We start from the raw sequence: 20,327 nt of genomic DNA, 5'->3' as shown, positions 1-20,327 counted from the left end.
ATCTTTAGTTGGACTGCTTTCCATTGGTGTTGGCAGTAGCCCATTGCTCCTTTTTTCTTTTTTGCTTAATTTTAGCTACACCTAATTGGTTTAATTATGTGGATTGTATCTGAATGCTTTAATTTTGGATTGTTAGCTGTCCCAAAGACAATGCCATGGAAAGGCAGATATTTGATTCAGAATGGAAGGAGTCCTCCATTTGGTTCATGAATGGAAGGAGTCCTCCATTTGTGGAATAGGTTGAGATCCAGTAGAGGCAATATCCCCTTTACCAACATCCCCTTCCTCCTGAAAATCCTGTCTACTTCCCATGCTGTTCCATATAGTCCTCTGACCCTCTGTGACAGATTTGTGGAGGCACAGGTGAAAAAGGGAATCTACAAAAAAAAATATAGCCAGGGATGTCACAGGAGGTGGAAAGGGGGGTGGGGTCCAGTGGACTCCTGCCCGCCTGGCCTCCCAGATTCCAGTCTGTGGACTGCCGCCACTTACCCACCCCTGTCCAGCTCCTTGGATGAGCTGCCGGGTGGTCTGCAGCACCTGGTGAGTGGCTGTCCAACCGCTCAGTGAACTGCCATTTTGCATAAAAATGGTGGTTGTTTTATGTAAAAAGCCTTTTACAAAAATGGCGGCCAAGAAGTGGCCATTTACACAAGATTACAGTAATATTGTGTAAATGGCTGCTTTACAGCTGGTATTTGCAGAAAAGGCCCTTTACATAAAACAATAATCTTGTAATCCTGTAGGCCTTTTATGTAAAACAATAATCTTGTAATCCTGCAATCTTGCGTAAATGGCCACTTAATAGCTGCCATTTGTGTAAAAGACCTTTTTCATAAAACAGTGAGCCTCCATTTTATGCAAAATGGCAGCTCACTGAGGAGTTGGACCACCGCTTGCTGCTTGCTCGTGGACTGCCCAGTGGCTTGTCCAGGGAGCTAAACAGCAACAGGTAAGTGGGGTGGTCTGGTGAGAGGCATGGGGCAGGCATGGGGTGGTTCGTGCATCCCTAATTGTAGCCCCTGTTCATGAGCAAGAGTGTTCCATGAGAGGAACTCCTTTCATGGATACCTTGATTCATTCAACCCAAGATACAAACATTTCAAATAAACAGCATAAATCTAAGGTCAGTCCTCTTCCATTAATAGGAGAGAGACAAGATGACACATAAAGCTTGCACTCTTGGACTACATTAGTTAGGGTTGTACAGATGGTATAAAATCCATTCCACCTGCATTTCCCAGATTGTCAGGTGCTTGCTATTCCATCATCCACTCATTGGTGGAATTGGATTTCTTTTAGTTTCTGAATTTGTGCAAATTCACAAATGTGCCAATTTGGACTTTCAAAAATGTGCAAATCCCACTAAAATGTGCATTTTCACACTTTAGCCTATGAGAGAAATGTGCATTCAGCCTTTTTAATTTTGGCATATTTTTCTATTACTGAACTTGTGCAAAATTAGGAAAAGTTAGAAAAATGGTCCACAAGTCCAAGGAATCCACCCAACTGGGGAAAAGCTGGTCTGCTGTACAATCCATGGATCAGATTCCTCTGACATCCCTAACATCAGTGCTACTTCTTTAATTAAGGCCTTGGTGGATGCAAATACACACACACACACGCCCCATGTGCATGCAGCTCTGGAACTGCTATTTCTTTTGAAGGGTCAGCAAACACTGAATGTCATCCATACTTATTTTGGAGATACCTCAAAATGAGCCCTTAATTCTTTCCAGCCACCTGTATTGTAACTCTGCACAAACTTGTGGCAAGGACTCGTCAAACTAACGAGTACAAAGGGCACCAGTTGTAATGAAGCAGGACCCAAAAATGCTAAACTGCACACAACTGGAACACACAAGTGTAAATTATATAATATTATAATGTACAGGGATAAAAACAATGTATACAAAAGCGATAAAAACAGGGATAAAAATAGTGTACACAAAAGGGACCACAGTAACAGCACAATACAAAGAACTGCCTAAACTCACCACCATAGAAGCCTCTTTATCTTGGTTGCATTAGAGAAGTGAGTCAGCACTCTTTGAAAGAACTAGGTGATAATTGGATGTGAAGTCTTCCATTAGATAAACAACATTTTAGTTGGTTATAGAGATTATCTCACTCCCACATCTTTATCTCGGCCATGGCGCTCGTATGATTTTTACTTCTGAGGAAGCCTGTTGTGAAACAGGAGTACATCTGGATTCGTGTAAAAACCAAAGGCCACAGGTTCTACAGCACAGTTCTTCCAGCTGCAATTAATTACTGTAGCATTTAGCCTGCTTCATCTACAATTTTACAGTTCTGTTCTTTGTATTGTGCTGTTACTTACTGTGGTCCTTTTTGTTTACACGTTGTTTTTGTCCCCTTACATTATAATATTATATAATTTACACTCATGTGTTCCAGTTGTGTGCAGTTTAGCATTCTAAGGACTAAATTGTTACAAATGTGGTTCTAAACATTATCTGGTTCCTTAACTTCCTAGATACTCCCAACAATATTTGTAGTAGACAAGGTGCATCACTGCTAAGAAGGCAAAAACCTACCCCCTCCCCCTTGGGCCAATCCGGATTTTGCTTTACGTACGCCTTGGCAAAGTCCAAATGTGGGCTACTGTCTTTGCATAATCATAAGTATGCTTTCCAATAGCTTAGTAAATATCTTCTAGTCTTAGAGGAAGAAAATGGACTCTTTCATAAAGTTCAACAGAGTGGGGGATCTATGTACAATTACCACTGAATACATGCAGAAATAAACTTGAACCAGTAATCCATGGCTGCCAACTGTTTTAAATAGCAGTCAGTAAAATGGATTAGCCCACTGAAATTGTTCCTCTACTCATAATCATATAATTTTATAGTGCCATAGTAATGAAGCAGCTTGAATAATATTCTGCTTTTGCCTGAAGGAAGGAAGAATTCTTTATCTTCCAATGCTTTTGTACAATACATGCTTTTGTACAATACAATACATTCTGGTCCTCTGCAGAGAAGAGGCACTAAACTATGGATAAAGATAGATCAATAATGGCACATGTACTTTCTATTGGCAATGGATAGAATCTGAAATAAACAAACTACTGAAATGATCATTCCAAGACATCTATAATAATCGTCAGTAAGGTTGGTGCTTTCTCCCCCGCCCCACTCCCCCATGCAAAGTACTCTAAACACAAAACAACTGAAAGGGAATCAGAACGGCTGTGAGCTAAATTGCACATTGGGAAGTTTATGCATGAATCAGTATTAAGTACTGCAGAATTGGAGGTCATCTATAATCCCACTGTCAGGTTTTGTGTTCAGTACCATTATTATGCTATACTAAGCACAGCCAGTCATCTCATTCCACAAAATGAGGTACTGGGAGGAGAAGAGGACCACAGATGTCTACAACAGATTTGCTTTTCACATGCCTGCCATTTGAAATCTGTTTGAGCTGAACTGCTGATGACTTCTCGTGGAGCTCCGCTAACAGGATATATATGAGAGCCGTACATTCAGACTGCAGCACCACCAAGAACAACCTCCCCATGCAACCCTTATTTTCAAGAGACTATCCTCTTCTTGCACATATTAGAGAGACCTTTTAGCCATCATCAGGTGGTTGTTGCCTCATCATCCACATCAATTGTAACTGCTTCCTTATTGCTGACAATGGAAGGCACATTAGCATCCATTGATGAGAGCTGTGCTCTGTCTGCACACAACACTTTGCCTGCTGTAGCTGGAAGTAGGAGCCCCCAGTTTGTGTGGAGCTCTCACATCCATTGGATCAGGTCAGACAGAACACCAAACCGTAGTGCTTCATAAATAAGCCCTGTACTAGTGGGCTCCCTCTTCCCTTTATGTGCTCTGATTCCCTCACCTGATTTACCAGCAAACCATAGTCTGTTCTTATATCTGAACTGGACAAAGATTGCAAACCATCGTTTTAACTGGATTTGCAATCCTGCTCAGAGGCTAGAGATCCATCTGTTGGGGATGCTGTATTTCCAGATTTCTGCATCAAGTTGGGGGCTGGACTAGATGGCCTAATGGAGCCATTTGGGATCTCACACCTGTTATCTTGGGAACAGAAATCTCTATGGCTTAAAGCAAGGCAAATAAAAAGATGCCACATGGAGGGTGCTTTGAATTGCTCACAATGGCATTTTTCTCCATGCCCACCATGTAATAGGGGTGTACAAACCTCACTCACTGTTCCAGTTTAGGGCGTCCATGGGGGTGGGGAGGTGATCTGTCCCTCCCCTCAGAATCCTCCCCGGCCGGCTCCACTTCGCAGTGAGTCCACGGAGCCACCAGCCAGGCCCATCCGCAGCCGGACTTCCATCCGCTGCTGGGCTGCAGATGCAAATGGAGTCCAGCATAGCGGATGCCATTTTCATCCCTGCTTTAGCTGTGATAGGTTATGTAAATATTTACATAGCCTATCACGAAAAGAGTAGTGACACAAATGGCGCAGCGGATGCCATTTGCGTCCCTGCTCTTTGCCGTGATAGGCTACATAAATATTTATGGAGCCTATCACGGCTAAAGCAGGGACCCAAATGGCGTCTGCTATGCTGGACGCCATTTGTGCCCGCAGACCAGGGCAGCGGTCCACAGACCCCATGGTCCACTGACCCCACTGGCTGCCTGACCCTATTCTAAATGAACCGTTTACGCCTGTAATGTTGCATAAATGGGCTCATTTATGGCTACCATTTGTGTAAAAAGCCCCATTACGTAAAAGAACATGCTGCCATTTTCTGCAAAATGGTGGCTCGGCAAGGGAGCGAGTGGCTGTGCACCACTCACCAGGTGTCTGTAGGCCTGCCAGAGGCTTGCGCCCCATGCCAAACAGAATCAGCCGGCTGGCAGGGGTCCATCAAGCAGTGCGCAAGGCGGACCCGTGTAAGTTCGCCCATCCCTAGGTGCCAATGTGTTCTACTTTATGAAAAAAAAATGCTCTGTTTGAAGTTGTCCTCTATTTGAAAGGCTGTCTAGTCCAAGTACAGTTTTAAAAATGAGCAAAAAAGGGGGAATGTGGGCCCTGAAGTTGCCCATTGACAGTTGCATCTGGATAGCAGACTGCGCAGTTATGCAGGTCACCTGGTCAGAAGTATGGTGTTTCCATTTAAATTATAGTAATTATTTCTTCATTTGCATCTATACATCAACATTAGCACATGCAGATCTGTGTCTTCTTTTGTCCACTTTTTGGTCTGTCTTTGGTGATGCATCTTTCTCTTTTTTGGTGATGAAGTGGCCAACCTGTGGATACCCCAAGTCATCACATTTGTGGGTATGCTGCTTTTTCCCAATTATATTTAAAGAGCAGTACACAAGAATAGTAATCAATATATAATAACAAAAATATATAGAATCATAAACATATAAAACATATTTCATAGTATAATATGTATATCTATATTAGCATGCCAACAAAATAAACATAAGGGCATTCCTTTCATAAATCAGAACAATCACCCCAAAATCCACATTGAGCTAAAAAAAAAAAAAAAATTCACTAACTAACCCAAATCATGAAGCTATCACTAGCAGAAAATACATCAACATCAAAATATTATAACTAAGGGAGCAATCCTATGCAAGTTTAGACAGAAAAAAGTCCTACAACTCCCAGCATTCCCCAGCCAGCACTGCTGGGAGTTGTAGGACTTTTTTCTGTCTAAACCTGCATAGGATTGTGCCCTTCACCAATTAAATTCAAAGTCTATCATTGTATTGCAGCAAGGAGGCAGACAGTGGAGATGCATTCATCTTAATCAACAACACTACCACCAATTCACCTTTAGTAGCAGGAGCAACCTTTGTAGCTGCTGTCAGTCAGGGCCCCATCCTGCTAGGCCAGGTGGAAGTGAGCCCAGTAGGACAGGGTCCAGCAGAATCACATAGAAGCATAGAAGCATAGAATAGTAGGGTTGGAAGGGGCCTACAAGGCCATTGAGTCCAACCCCCTGCTCAATGCAGGAATCCAAGTCAGAGCATCCCTGACAGATGGCTGTCCAGCCTCATCTTGAAGGCCTCCAGTGTGGGAGAAACCACTATCTCCCTAGGTAATTGGTTCCACTGTCGTATTGCTCTAACAGTCAGGACATTTTTTCCTGATGTTCAGCCAGAATCTGGCTTCCTGTAACTTGAGCCCATTATTCCGTGTCCTGCACTCTGGGATGATCGAGAAGAGATCCTGGCCTTCCTCTCTGTGACAACCTTTCAGGTACTTGAAGGGCACTATCCTATCTCCCCCCAGAGAATGTCCTTTTTTAAAAACTCCCACCCATCTTGGACTCCTTTTCTCGTTTGAGTTGCTTGCTATGGGACCTTACTGATCATTTATTAAATTACTGATCATTTATTAAATTGCTATGAGACCTTACTGAGTTTATTAAAATCAGTTTTAATAAACTCAGCTGTTTCCCGCCTCCCAGCTGAGCAGAGCAGAGCAGAGCAAGCTGCTCCAGCTGGTCCAGGGACTACAGAAGCAGGCAAGCTCCCAGAGAGCGAGCGAACAGAGTGAGCAGACAGGGGGAGCAAACAGGAGTTGGCCAGGGGAGTTCGGCAGGGGAGGTCAAGGGGGAGGCCCCTAACATTTTTTTTTATTTATTTATTTTTTACTAACTTTTTTCATTTATTTGTCTTGTAACACACACTTCCACACCAGTGGGACTCTGCTTTTAACCTCTACTGAGTAGAGGAGCAGGCACAGGCTAGTCTAGAACAATCACAAAGCTAGACACAAAAAGGGAAAAGAGGCTATGGAAGGACAAGACTCTCCAGTGGTGGTGACCTGCAAGGTGTGTGCAATGTTTGTTTTCTTGCCTGAGAACAACTTGGCCTACACCTGCAACAAGTGCAAGTTGATCACGCTGCTGGAGGAAAAAGTAAGTGGACTGGAGCGGCGACTGTCAACCCTCCGGGGAATAAGAGAACACGAAGAGTTCTTGGACAGAATGGGGGAACTACAGCAACAAAGGGCAGACCAGAAGCTTGAAGAGCAACAGCAAGATGAGGCAGTGGGAAATGCTGAGGTGAAGAAAAATGGAGTAGAGGATACTCCTTGGAAAACGGTGACAGTTAGGAGAAGAAGAACTAGACGCCACTCTGCACCAGTGGAAGCGGTGGAGCTGTGGAACCGATTCCAGGTACTTGCAGATGAGACTGGAGGACAGCCTGCAGAGGAAGAATCACAGGGGAACCTGCATGAGAGTGAGCAAGAGGCTAAAGGTCAGTCAAACAGAGGCGATGAAACCCAGGCCTACAAGAAGAAGAAGAGAAGAGTGGTAGTAGTGGGAGACTCCTTGCTGCGTGGGATCGAGACCCAAGTATGTCGCGAAGACCCGTGGACTCGCCAGGTATGTTGTCTCCCGGGAGGACAGATTAGAGACGTGACTGAAAGGTTGCCTGCACTCATAAAGCCCACTGACAGGTATCCCTTTCTTCTCATCCATGTGGGAACAAATGATACCGCCAAGCGGAGCTACGAAGAGATCACGTCAGACTTTGAAGCTTTGGGAAGGAAACTCAAGAACTTTGGGGCCCAGATAGTTTTCTCATCCATCCTTCCAGTAGTTAGAAGAGGGATAGAAAGGGAACGAAAAATACTCTGGGTGAATGACTGGCTACGAAGGTGGTGCCGACGAGAGAGATTTGGATTCTGGGACCACGGGCTATACTTCCTGGAAGATGGGCTGTTGGCTAGGGATGGGTTGCACCTCACAAAGGCTGGGAAGAATGTGTTTGGCCACAGCATGAAGAACTTCATCAGGAGGGCTTTAAACTGAATCCTACGGGGAAGGGAGATGTAATGTTGGGGGTAACAATGGACGTAGGCGCATGCACTGCAATGGAGAGAACAGCTCTGATAGCGCCCAATAATAGTCTTCAGACACAGGTAGGAAGAAAGCCAGACTATGAAGCACATGGTCTTCGATGTCTATATACTAATGCCCAGAGTATGGGAAACAAACAGAACGAACTTGAACTCTTAATACAGGAGGGAAATTATGACTTGATAGGTATAACTGAGACTTGGTGGGATGACTCTCATGACTGGAATACAGCAGTTGAAGGATATAACTTGTTCAAAAAGAACAGGAGGAACAGAAAGGGAGGCGGGGTTGCACTGTATGTGAAAAATACATATCTCTGCACAGAAATACAGGAGGAGGAGCTTGGTAGCCCCATCGAGAGCATCTGGGTTGAAATAAATGGAGCAAAGAATAAAAGGAACCTGGTGGTCGGAGTCTACTACCGGCCACCCAATCAAGGAGAAGACAAGGATGAAACTTTTGAAAAGCAAATAGCCAATGTTTTAAGGAAGCATGATGTAGTAGTAATGGGGGACTTCAATTTCCCCGATATTTGTTGGGAGACACATTCTGCAAAACATGGCCCCTCCAGGAAATTCCTGACTTGTGTGGCGGATCACTTCCTCCTACAGAAAGTAGAGGAAGGAACTAGAGGATCGGCTATCCTTGACTTGATCCTAACCAACAGAGATGACTTAGTGGATAAAGTAGCAGTTACAGGAACTCTGGGGGAAAGCGACCATGTTGTACTTGAGTTCTTGGTTCTAAGGGAAGCAAAAGCCGAGTGTACTCAAACGCGTACCCTGGATTTTAGGAAAGCTGATTTTAATAAACTCAGAACAATGATCAGTAAGGTCCCATGGCAAGCAATGCTAGCGAGAAAAGGAGTCCAAGATGGGTGGGAACTTTTAAAAAAGGAAATTCTCAAGGCACAATCACAAACAATTCCAACAAGAAGAAAAGGTGGAAGACAACAGAAGAAGCCAATGTGGCTTCACAAAAAGCTTAGGGATGACCTGAAAACAAAAAAGGACACATATAGGAAGTGGAAAGAAGGCCAAGTAACAAAGGAAGAGTACAGGCAGGTAGCACAGAATTGCAGGGATGGCGTCAGGAAGGCTAAAGCGGAGAACGAGGTGAGGTTAGCGAGGGATGCTAAAAACAACAAAAAGGCTTTCTTCAGCTACGTGCATAGTAAAAGGCAGAGGAAAGAAATGGTTGTTCAGCTATTAAATAAGGATGGCAAAATGATAACAGAGGACAAAGAAAAGGCAGAGGTGCTCAATTCCTACTTTGGCTCAGTCTTCTCCCAAAAGAGGGTCTATGACCCCCCTGGCAAAGGCGAAGTACAGGCTGAAGGGGCAGGATTGCAGCTTGAGATCGACAGGCATATGGTCAAGGAACACCTCATTACTTTGAATGAGTTCAAATCTCCAGGGCCAGATGAACTGCATCCTAGAGTCATAAAGGAACTGGCAGAAGAACTCTCAGAACCGCTGTCTATTCTCTTTGAGAAATCATGGAGGACAGGGGAAGTGCCAGATGACTGGAGGAGGGCTAACGTTGTCCCTATCTTCAAAAAGGGTAAAAAGGAGGAACCTGGGAACTACAGACCAGTCAGTCTGACATCAATCCCTGGGAAAATTCTGGAGCAGATCATAAAGCAATCCATCTGGAAGCACCTTGACAACAATGCCGTGATTACTCGAAGCCAACATGGATTTGTCAAAAACAAGTCCTGCCAGACAAATCTGATCTCATTTTTTGATCAAGTCACCTCCCTTGTAGACTGTGGGAATGCTGTAGACATCATATACCTCGACTTCAGCAAAGCTTTCGACAAAGTGCCCCATGATATCCTGATGAGCAAACTAGCTCGAAGTGGGCTAGATGAAACAACGATCCGGTGGATCCACAGTTGGCTACAGAATCGGACTCAAAGAGTGCTTATCAATGGGACCTTCTCAAGCTGGGGAGAGGTAACGAGTGGGGTACCGCAGGGCTCAGTCCTGGGCCCAGTGCTCTTCAACATTTTTATTAATGACTTGGAGGAGGAGGTGCAGGGAATGCTGATCAAATTTGCAGATGACACAAAATTGGGAGGGATAGCTAATACTTTGGAAGACAGAAACAAAATTCAAAGTGATCTGGATAGACTGGAGTGCTGGGCAGAAAACAACAGAATGGCATTTAATAGGGACAAATGCCAAGTTCTGCACCTAGGAAAAAGAAACCAAATGCACAGTTACAAGATGGGGGATAAGTGGCTCAACCACACGACGAGCGAGAAGGATCTTGGAATTGTCGTCGATCACAAGCTGAATATGAGCCAACAATGTGATGTGGCTGCAAAAAAGGCAAATGCTATTTTGGGCTGCATTCATAGAAGCATCGCTTCCAAATCCCGGGAAGTACTAGTTCCCCTCTACTCAGCACTGGTTAGGCCTCATCTGGAGTACTGTGTCCAGTTCTGGGCACCACACTTTAAGAAGGATGCAGACAAGCTGGAGAGGGTTCAAAGGAGGGCAACAAAGATGATCAGGGGACTGGAAACAAAGCCCTATGAAGAGAGACTGAAAGAACTGGGCATGTTTAGCCTTGAGAAGAGAAGACTGAGGGGAGATATGATAGCACTCTTCAAGTACTTGAAAGGTTGTCACAGAGAAGAAGGCCAGGATCTCTTCTTGATCATCCCAGAGTGCAGGACACGGAATAATGGGCTCAAGTTACAGGAAGCCAGATTCCGACTGAACATCAGGAAAAACTTCCTGAGTGTCAGAGCAATACGGCAATGGAACCAATTACCTGGGGAGGTGGTGGGCTCTCCCACACTGGAGGCCTTCAAGACGAGGCTGGACAGCCATTTGTCAGGGATGCTCTGACTTGGATTCCTGCATTGAGCAGGGGGTTGGACTCGATGGCCTTGTAGGCCCCTTCCAACCCTACTATTCTATGATTCTATGAATCAGCTTTCCTAAAATCCAGGGTACGGGTTTGGCTACACTCGGCTTTTGCTTCGTTTAGAACCATGAACTCAAGAATAACATGGTCGCTTTCCCCCAGAGTTCCTGTAACTGCTACTTTACCCACTAAGTCACCTCTGTTGGTTAGGATCAAGTCAAGGATAGCCAATCCTCTAGTTCTGTCCTCTACTTTCTGTAGGAGGAAGTTATCAGCCACAAAAGTCAGGAATTTCCTGGAGGGGCCATGTTTTGCAGAATTTGTCTCCCAACAAATACCAGGAAGATTGAAGTCCCCCATTACTACTACATCATGCTTCCTTGAAACATTGGCTATTTGCTTTTCAAAAGTTTCATCCTCGTCTTCTCCTTGATTGGGTGGCCAGTAGTAGACTCTGACCACCATGTTCCTTTTATTCTTTGGTCCATTTATTTTAACCCAGATGCTCTCGATGCTCTTTAGCTGCCGTAAGCAACCACCAACTGGCTTAAGCAAAAATACTTAGACTGAAGGCCATTGTTCCCATTAACCTGATTAGTATAATTGTTTTAAATCCAAATATCTTATCTTCGTAGCAGGTTTATGGATTTCGTGCAAAAGCGCATTTGGCAATCCACATAAACCTCTGCATTGACACACAAGCTGTCTGAAATCCATAGTCCTGAATGGGATTGAACAGTTAAAGTCTATATAAGGTGATTTAATTGTTTTGGTATTGCTGGCTTGAGCATTTTTGTTCAGCTTTTGGTGGCCTTTAGCATAGCTATCTTTGAATTAAATTTTCTTGGCTCAATAAGTTCTAAAACAGAGGCAAGAGCTAAAATGAGCCATGCTTATAGAGAAACACTTGAATTTAAAACTATACGCTGGGATTAAACACCCCTTCCACCAGGTCAGTGTTTCAATCAAAACTGATTTTTGTTTTGTTTTAAAAAAAGAAGAAGAAAAAGGGGCGGGAGAGACCCGATTACAGATCTCCCATGCCATGTCTGTTCTGGACCTGAGAAACAATAAAAGCAGAATAATGAAAAGCTTTTCTGTGGCACTTTTTGGTGTAGATTCAGATGGAAAACCTTTACTTTTATAGCTACAGTTCCTTATTTTTTTTTAGATCTTTATCATATACAGGATATGCAGTGACTAGGGCCTTACCTACATGAAAACAGACTGAGAAGCACTTTCCAGTTATATCTAGATTTTCATGAAATCATCTTGGTCCATCAGGGGCACATGAAGCAAGAAAAGCAGAGTATATACTACCTAAAAACCTGCTTTCACAAGTCACACAGCACTTGAAACCCCCATACTTTGATATGGTTGAATGGGTGGAATAGAACTGAACATCATCAACACTGTAGATGCTGCTCAGTGAATGAGAGAGGCTTGGCCTCTTGGCCACCCTCCCCTACTCAGGGAAGTTTACTGGAAGTGCTGAATTAAGCCCCTGTAGTTTACCCCACACCTCTCCCCTCTCATCCACCAGTGGGATACTGTGAAAGATTAAAAGATACTGTGCTATTGTGAATGGGAAAAACAGGCTACATGATCTGAATGGGTGAAGCAGTTACTGTGCTATTGGGAATGGTTGAAACTCGAAACAACACTACTGCGCTCTTCTGAATGGGAAAACCAGGCTGCAAACTGTGAATGGGGAAATCGGCTACTGCACTATTGTGAATGCCTGAAACAATACAGTTTCAATACTTTATTTATTTGTTTATTATTGCATTTATACCCCGCCTTTTTTCCTCTTGCAAGGAACCCAAGGCGGCTTACATTATCCTCCACCTCTCCATTTTATCCTCACAACAACAACCCTGTGAGGTAGGTTGGGCTGAGAGTGTGTGACTGGCCCAAAGTCACCCAGTGAGCTTCCATGGCCGAGTGGGGACTAGAACCCGGATCTCCCAGCTCCCAGTCCAACACTCTTGCCACTACACCACACAGTACTTCAATACTGTGAATAGGAAAAAGAGACTAGATATTGTGAATGGGAAAGCAGCCCTACCGTAAATGAAGAAAAACAGGGAATGGTTGAGGGGAGGCGGCTCCACCCTTGACCAGGTCATTGCCAGGTCACAGAAATAGGCACACCCAGGATTTAATGTGGAGGGACAGGGCACACTGCAGCAGAACCACGTGGTAGCCACATTTAAGGAAAAAAGATGCAATAAAATGACTTTGCTGCGAAAATGCGCCATTGCCAGAGGGAAGCTGCAGGATTGCTGTGGATTGGTGACAGTGTCATCTGTCATGAACAACCCTGATGTGCTAAATCAGCCATGTAGATTGGGCCTGGGATTCTGTTGCCATTAATTGATTTCTGAATGGCATTCGGAGAACCAATGCAATTTTTTGTTTTTGTTTTAAAAATCAGGGTTATCAAAATCCATTCCTATGATGAAAGAGTTATATTAAGAAATGGAGCAAAATCCCCAAATAATTCTTCCCTTTGGGATGCTCCCCTCATTAAGAAAAGAGAATGGGAAGCCTTTCCAAGATACAGGATTTGAGTTACGTACCATCTGCTTGTACTTTTTATTTGGACATGTTCAAGAAATGCAGCTTGCCTACAGTTGGTTTTTTGCTTGGCATTTCAAGAAAGCTCAAACTCATTAAGACTTCTGGAAGGCCAAATGCAGGTCATTAAGGCAGCCTAGGTCCTTCCTTCATTGTTGTTGTTACTGTTATTGTTGCCGTTATTATTTTAAGAACACACATTTCCAGAACTTTTATCTTTTACTACTGCTAAAATTCTTCTAATACTCATGCTTAAACTGGTGGTATCATGGATCTGTGATAAATAAATCTGTGTTTCTAATATTCTGATTTTTCTTTTTTTTTGCTCCCTTCTACCCCACCCCACAGAATGCTCTGGGCCATTGGGAATTGAAGGAGGAATCATTTCAAACCAACAGATTACTGCATCTTCCACCCATCGGGCTCTTTTTGGGCTCCAGAAATGGTATCCCTACTATGCACGACTTAACAAGAAGGGTCTTGTAAATGCTTGGACTGCAGCAGAAAATGACAGATGGCCATGGATTCAGGTAACAGATGGGCTTGTGAGAGGGTGGGTGGAGAGAAATCTCCTAGTCTCTGCTGCCAAAATAATTGAAGTAACTGATGAGGACAAATGGTAAACTACTATCAGGATTCTTTTTTGCAACTTTAAGTGAGGCCCTAGACTTATGGAGAGGTATTTCTTAATTGCAACTGCTCTAGGCCTTTCAACTGTTCAGAATCATACCTGACTCCACAAAAATCTTTTAAAGCTTAAATACTAGTTTGCAAAGCTGTTTGACCATAAAACAGCTTTTTTGCTTACGCTGTGTCTTTGTCCATTAGCACTGTCATCACACCATTTTTACGCATCAAAAACAAAAATCCCACCTACGGAAATGAAACAACCAATAGGCTACCATCAGCCTCAATGGGAGTTTGACTCAAACTGGTTCTGTATCATGGTATTTATGTGAGCCTCAGCCACGGTTGAGAGCACGACCAGAAAAGACTGCCTTTGAGTTTCTGATGTGATTCACCATCTGATAATTAATTAACCATTTCCAGGAGAGAATGAGATCTAGCCATAAGGAAGTGTCAGTAATTGCATTCTGGTAACAATAAAAGGGCTGCGGTGGCTTAGTGGTTAAGACGCTGAACTGCAGACTGGAAGGTCGGCAGGACAGCAGTTCGAGACCCGAGTGCTGCGTGACGGAGTGAGCTCCCGTCTTCAGTCCCAGCTTCTGCCAACCTAGCAGTTGGAAAGCAAGAAATTGCAAGTAGATAAATAGGTACCACTTCGGCAGGAAAGGTAACAGCGTTCCGTGCACCTCGGTGTTCAGTCATGCCGGCCACATGACCACGGAAGCGTCTTCGGCCAGCGCTGGCTCTTCGGCTTAGAAATGGAGATGAGCACCACACCCTAGAGTCGGACACGACTGGTTGGGGACACCTTTACCTTTCCCTTTAACAATATTGAACTCTCCCTGCTTTCCAAGTATAGTGGGAAATCCAGGAGTGGTGTTTCAGGTTTTAGAGCCAAAACAGACAAAACTTTAAATATGTGTCTAGTAGCTACATTTTTCATTTTTATTCTAGAGTAGGCTTGGGGCCTCAGATATGGATTGGGATTCTGGTGTAGGGTTTTTTTAGGATCTGTATTGTGGACCCTGTGCCTACTCTAGAATAAAAATGAAAAGAAGACATAGCCGCTAGACACACATTTAAAATAATGTCTGTTTTGGTCCCTGGAGCCAAACTAGACATTATACTGATCAAATATAATGTAGATAAAGCTTGTCTTTCTTTCTTTCACTCTACTGTAAGCATTCATGGCCTCGACTAAGATTGGGACCAACATGCTGTGGGAGAGGGGATTATACCTCCTGCCCTCCTCCCACAAGTCGTTCCTCCTGAAATACCCCCCCCCCCAAGTTTCCACTGGCATCAATGGAGGCTTTTTTTCTTTTCTTAAACCCCTACCTCTGTGGGAGGATTTCAGGAAGGAAATGGTGGGTCCTTCCCCTCCCCACCGAAGCATGATGGTCCTAATCCAAATCAAGGCAATGTACGCTGACACTAGAGTAATAAAAAAAAATGGACAAGCCTCAATTACATGCTTCTTGATTAGCATAATGCATACTTTGGCTCTTAAGTTTCTTTTAAAAGAGTGAGCACCGGAGATGGAAGGTGCCCTTGTAATGTCTATCAATTTACAAATATAGAGCATATTGGGAGCAAACAGATTCCTAAATAGAGCCAGTGTGGTGTAGTGGCTAGAGTGTTGTACTGGGAGCTGAGAGATCCGGGTTCTAGTCCCCACTCAGCCATGGAAGCTCACTGGGGGACTTTGGGCCAGTCACAGACTCTCAGCCCAACCTACCTCACAGGGTTGTTGTTGTGAGGATAAAATGGAGAGGAGGAGGATAATGTAAGCCACCTTGGGTTCCTTGCAAGAGGAAAAAAGGTGGGATATAAATGCAATAAATAAATAAATAAAATAGCTAGACAGCCCAGCTGTTATCCTGCATCTGATTCCCAGAGGGCCACTGTTCCAGCCCCCCAAGGCTGCCCCCCAATTTAGCTATCTCCTAATTAAGACACTCAGCCGTACCTCTGACTTTGTCTCCTAATTCAAACTGCAAGAGCACCATTTCTCTGACCTTCCTCTCACTAGTGGAAAGATATCCCCCTCTGCCAAGTCAAAGGCAGGAATGAGATAATTCTAGTCATTACCTCCCAAGTGACCACACATGCGCCAATCATCTCTGACAATCAGCAAGCCATCAGCACTCAGCACAGGATGGTTTCTCAGCTCCCTAGAAAGGGGTCTTACGTTCTTCCTCCTCACACTCCAGGAGTGACAGTGCACAAGAAAAAAAAATATCAGAGTCAAGGTATGTCCTGTCCTGCATCTGGCAATGCAAGAGGTATCCTTATATAAATGTGTGTGTGTGTGTATAAATATATATATATGCATTTGTAAATTTCAAATGTGTACTTAACCGTGTCCACTTTAAGTTCCAGTATACCATGTGAACTTAAAAGAGGAACAAGAGGAACATGCTTGCTACTTCATGTTCAGTTTGTGAGAACCAGGTCTCAGTAACATATATCTGAAGATGCTTGTCAAGGGCTCTAAGGAACAGGACGTTAAATAACTATAATTGCCCAAGTATTTTCATTTGGACCCAGTTTTTAACAAGTCACACTATTTTCATACTTTCATCTTTTGCACTATTTCAAGACTCTCCTTTACCCATAGTCAAGTAATCCTTTTAGGCATTAATAAACAAAAATAAGTAACTTTTAGACACCTTGGAACAGGGAAATATGAAGCAAACATACTATAATTTTGCAATATCTCCTGAATACCTGTGGCATGAAAGCATATCGGGTAAGGTGAAGTATGGTCCTCTTTATCAGTGTTGAAAGGTTCATAGTTTGATGAAAGATTTTTCTGGTGTGGAAAACTTATGAACCATTGAAACAGAATGATGTGGGTGCTTGGATATTTCTCTCTCTCTGTCTTAAAATAAATTGTACATAGTGCAGTCCACCTACTTAGAAGTGTACAGGTAGAGATATGCTTCTTTAAATTAAATATGTGTCCTTCATTACTTAATTCATTGTTACTCAATGGTTGTAAGCCCTGCTGGTTCATTCTGACATGGAAGGTGGGGGTTGGGAAGCCGTTTTTCATCCCTTGCTATGGTTATTGTTTCCAACTCATTTTGGCACTGTGGTGGAGGAACAAGGGTGTGGATCTTTGGCCATCCCAACATGCCCTAAGCAGCCCTTTTTTCTGGCCCCACTGTTGATGGACTTACCACCAGTAGGGCAGCCATGGTGGAAGGAAGATTCACTGCCATCCACAGAGGACCTCTGTGGGCAGCTCTCCTTCTCTGCAGTAGCGGGAAGTCCATGTTATTCTGTGGCTCCTGGGGAAGAAAATTGTCAGACTTGCCAGTAGATTTACACAGGAGACACTCGTTTGCTGAAAACATTCTGCAGATTTTTTTCTTTACCCCCTGAAGGAGGCCTAAATAAGGAAAAAGGCTGAAATGTGTTTGGCTTCTTACAATAAATTCTATTTTGTATCCTGAGAACCAGTTTCTTTTCTTTGTGATTCACTCTGGATGATCACCTCCTTCTGTTTTCCTGGGAAAACCACCCAAGAACCATATGGTTGCAGGCTTAATAGGCCGGAATATTTATTCTCCGTAATTTTTTTTTTTTTTAATAATTACCTTTCAGGGCACATTTCCCTCACAAAGTGGGATGCAGAAAATTCCATCAGAGGACATAATATATAAAACCATCTAATTTAAAACCCCATTATAACCCTAATAATTACAGCTCAATAGGGCCTTTTCAGTAGCACCCTGAGAAGAACATTCGGCATCTCCTCTCTTCTCTGCTAGCTGGGCCCTAAATAATTTGTAAACCTTTCAAACTGCCTTTGGATAGGAAATTGGATTGTTTTAATTTATTATTGCTCGCGTTTTAACTGTTCTTAGAATAATTTGGGGTGTTATGCTGGCTGTGCTTGTGCTGTTCTTTTAGTTTTTAGGCAATTTTAAATTATTGATGGTTTTAATATTATATATTGGTGTTTTATTGTATTTTGTTTTTAAATGGTGAAGGTTTTGGTGTTGAAAAGCATCATACAAGTCATTATAAATGAATGAATGAATGAATGAATGACATATGTGGTACTATCCCCTATTTTAGAGTATGGATCTGTGCTGTTTGTGTGATAGGGAAGGGGAAAGGTGGACAGGAGTCCCTTTCTGTAAAGGGTCACCAGATGATGGGAGGGCAGGTCTCCTGTGTCTTTTCAGAACTGCATAGAAGAGAATTTCAGGTGCAGCTTTTCTAAGCCCTGCATGACAAGCTGCAGTTCCCACAATCACTTAGGTTGCAATTCTGTACACGCTTCACCTGATCTTAAGGGGCTTATTTGTTAGTAGACCTGTATAGAATTGCACTGTTGTGTCTTCGCAGCTATGAAAGGTACAGGTTCCGTATCTGGTTTGCATCTGCTTTCCCTTTTGAGTTCATTTTGGAAATAGTGACATGGATCCCTGGCATTTCCAGATAGAGCTGGAAAAATTCCTGCCTGAAACCCTGGAGGGTTTCTGCTAATCAGTGTCAACAATACTGGGCTCAGATGGACCAGAGGTCTGACTCAGTATAAGGCAGTTTCCTATGTTCCTAATCAGTTCACATGAGCTGAAGCAGCTCCTATAGTGGTGCTTTCCTTCTTTCTCCCGGCCCCGCTGTGCCCCTCAGCCTCTCCTCAGGGTCAGCAGACATTTGGGAAAGGCCTCAGCTGTGAGAAGGAGGAATGCGGGGGGGGGGGTAAAAACAAGGTAGAGAGAGATTGCAAGATCAGAGCTCCCCTCCCAAAGGCTTTTTGGAAAGTGCAGTAAGAATGAAGGGGCAAGAAAGCCCCATTGCACAAGCAGCTTCTACTCATGCAGACACTGGATCTGACCCACTGAATTTCACATCATTGTAATTTTAGAACTGCAGCCAGTGACTCCATCCTCTTTTTAGCTACTTTTACAATTTTGTTGCGCCGTAGCGACACAACAGATGAATGTAGTGTCCATAGACTTTCTATGTACAGAAGCAGCATTCCTCTGAATACCAGGTGCTAAGGAAGTTATATAGCCTTCAATTGATGCTTTTTCTTCTTTTTTAACCCCTCTGCAGGGAGTGGAATTGTTAGATAAAAAGTTCTTGCTTCTGGTTGAAAGGAAGGATGCCAGGCAGGCAGCAGTGGATCCAACACTATTTTATTAGTAGTTTTGCAAAACGGGTACAGAGCAGTCTGGACCCCGAGCTAAGCATGCATAAGTCTTTTTATACCTCCGCCCCCTATACATTTTTGCTAGTGATAAGACATTTTAACCGACTAAGCTGCTAGCTGACACAGCAGAGGCGTGACCTGCAGATGTACAGTGAGATAATGTCGGCATGTTTATTTTTGTGATTATGCTTATGTGACTGTCTTAACCATGTTTTACGACTTCCCTTTTTAACAGATGTACACTGCCACTGGACATGTTTGTCCGGTGGGCTCAATAGTTATGACTAATAGCTCAAAGGTCCAGCAAAGAGCTGACAGTCAAAGAATAAGAGGACAGTCTTTTTCTAACAGAATTTTGGTGGAAACCAAGTAAGAGGGACATTTCACACACACACACACACACACACACACACTGGGAGCACCATGGTCCCAATCTGAATCAGGGCCATGCACGTTTACACAAAGATTTTTTTTTTTTTAACACCTATCATGCATAGCTATGCGATATGTGATTAGTTGAATGTTTAGTTGGGCCCTTTGCCACTTCTGTGTCTTTGTACTCATTGGCCATTTAAAAGAACTGGCAAGTAGGATCACTTTGCTTATTACTAAGCCACTGGGTAAAGAATCCTACCTACAGTCTTTTCCTTTCCTAAAAAGGAGTAGAGACTTTGTTTTTTAAGTGAAAGCCAAACACTCAGATCAGGAAAGGGGCCTTGAACATATCCAAGATGCCCTCCTGTGGCTAAGGATGTGGAAATCAGCAAAACTCAAGTCCGTTGATGTTCCCAGAGCTCCACTTCAAAGCTTGGCCTGATTTGTGTACATATTAGATTCTGGCTATTTTCTTTCTCTCATGTGAAAATCACAAAGAACCTGGGTGCACTTTCAAACGTATGCAGTCCTCTCCCACTGATTAGACTGTGTTTGTGCACACTTTTTTAAAAAGTACACATTTTTTCATGCATATTTTTTCTCATGTATTAATATCTTGAACACATCCTACCTCCCCTCCACACACACACACAGCATCACAAACTCAGAATGTACAAGATTTGATTGCAGATTGAACTTGTGTTTTGGTGGTGCAAATGGGGTAAATTCTGGTCATGAATGAATTGAAATGAATTTCTCATACATCCCTACCGGTGGCTCTTGCCCTATGCTGAGGATGAAGAACTGTTGAAAACAGTCCTGGACTAGCAGATGGATCTGTAGGCTGCA

General features: G+C 43.4%; 1 protein-coding gene across 2 annotated transcripts in view; it reads left to right on the top strand.

Moving 5' to 3' along the window:
* The window catches only part of EDIL3 (EGF like and discoidin domains 3), a 424,305-nt gene that overhangs the window by 281,356 nt on the left and 122,622 nt on the right, over positions 1 to 20,327 (top strand). For both annotated transcript variants that reach the window (XM_084832084.1, XM_084832085.1), the window contains one exon: positions 13,652 to 13,833. In XM_084832084.1, the coding sequence (XP_084688210.1) occupies positions 13,652 to 13,833 (182 nt within the window). The remainder of the gene's footprint in view (positions 1 to 13,651; positions 13,834 to 20,327) is intronic.

The sequence above is a fragment of the Heloderma suspectum genome, chromosome 2 (genome assembly GCF_057233095.1).
Source record: "Heloderma suspectum isolate Gila_16-S chromosome 2, 16-S_ref, whole genome shotgun sequence".
NCBI classification, from domain to species: domain Eukaryota; kingdom Metazoa; phylum Chordata; class Lepidosauria; order Squamata; family Helodermatidae; genus Heloderma; species Heloderma suspectum.
This window is presented reverse-complemented; position numbering and strand designations above follow the sequence as displayed.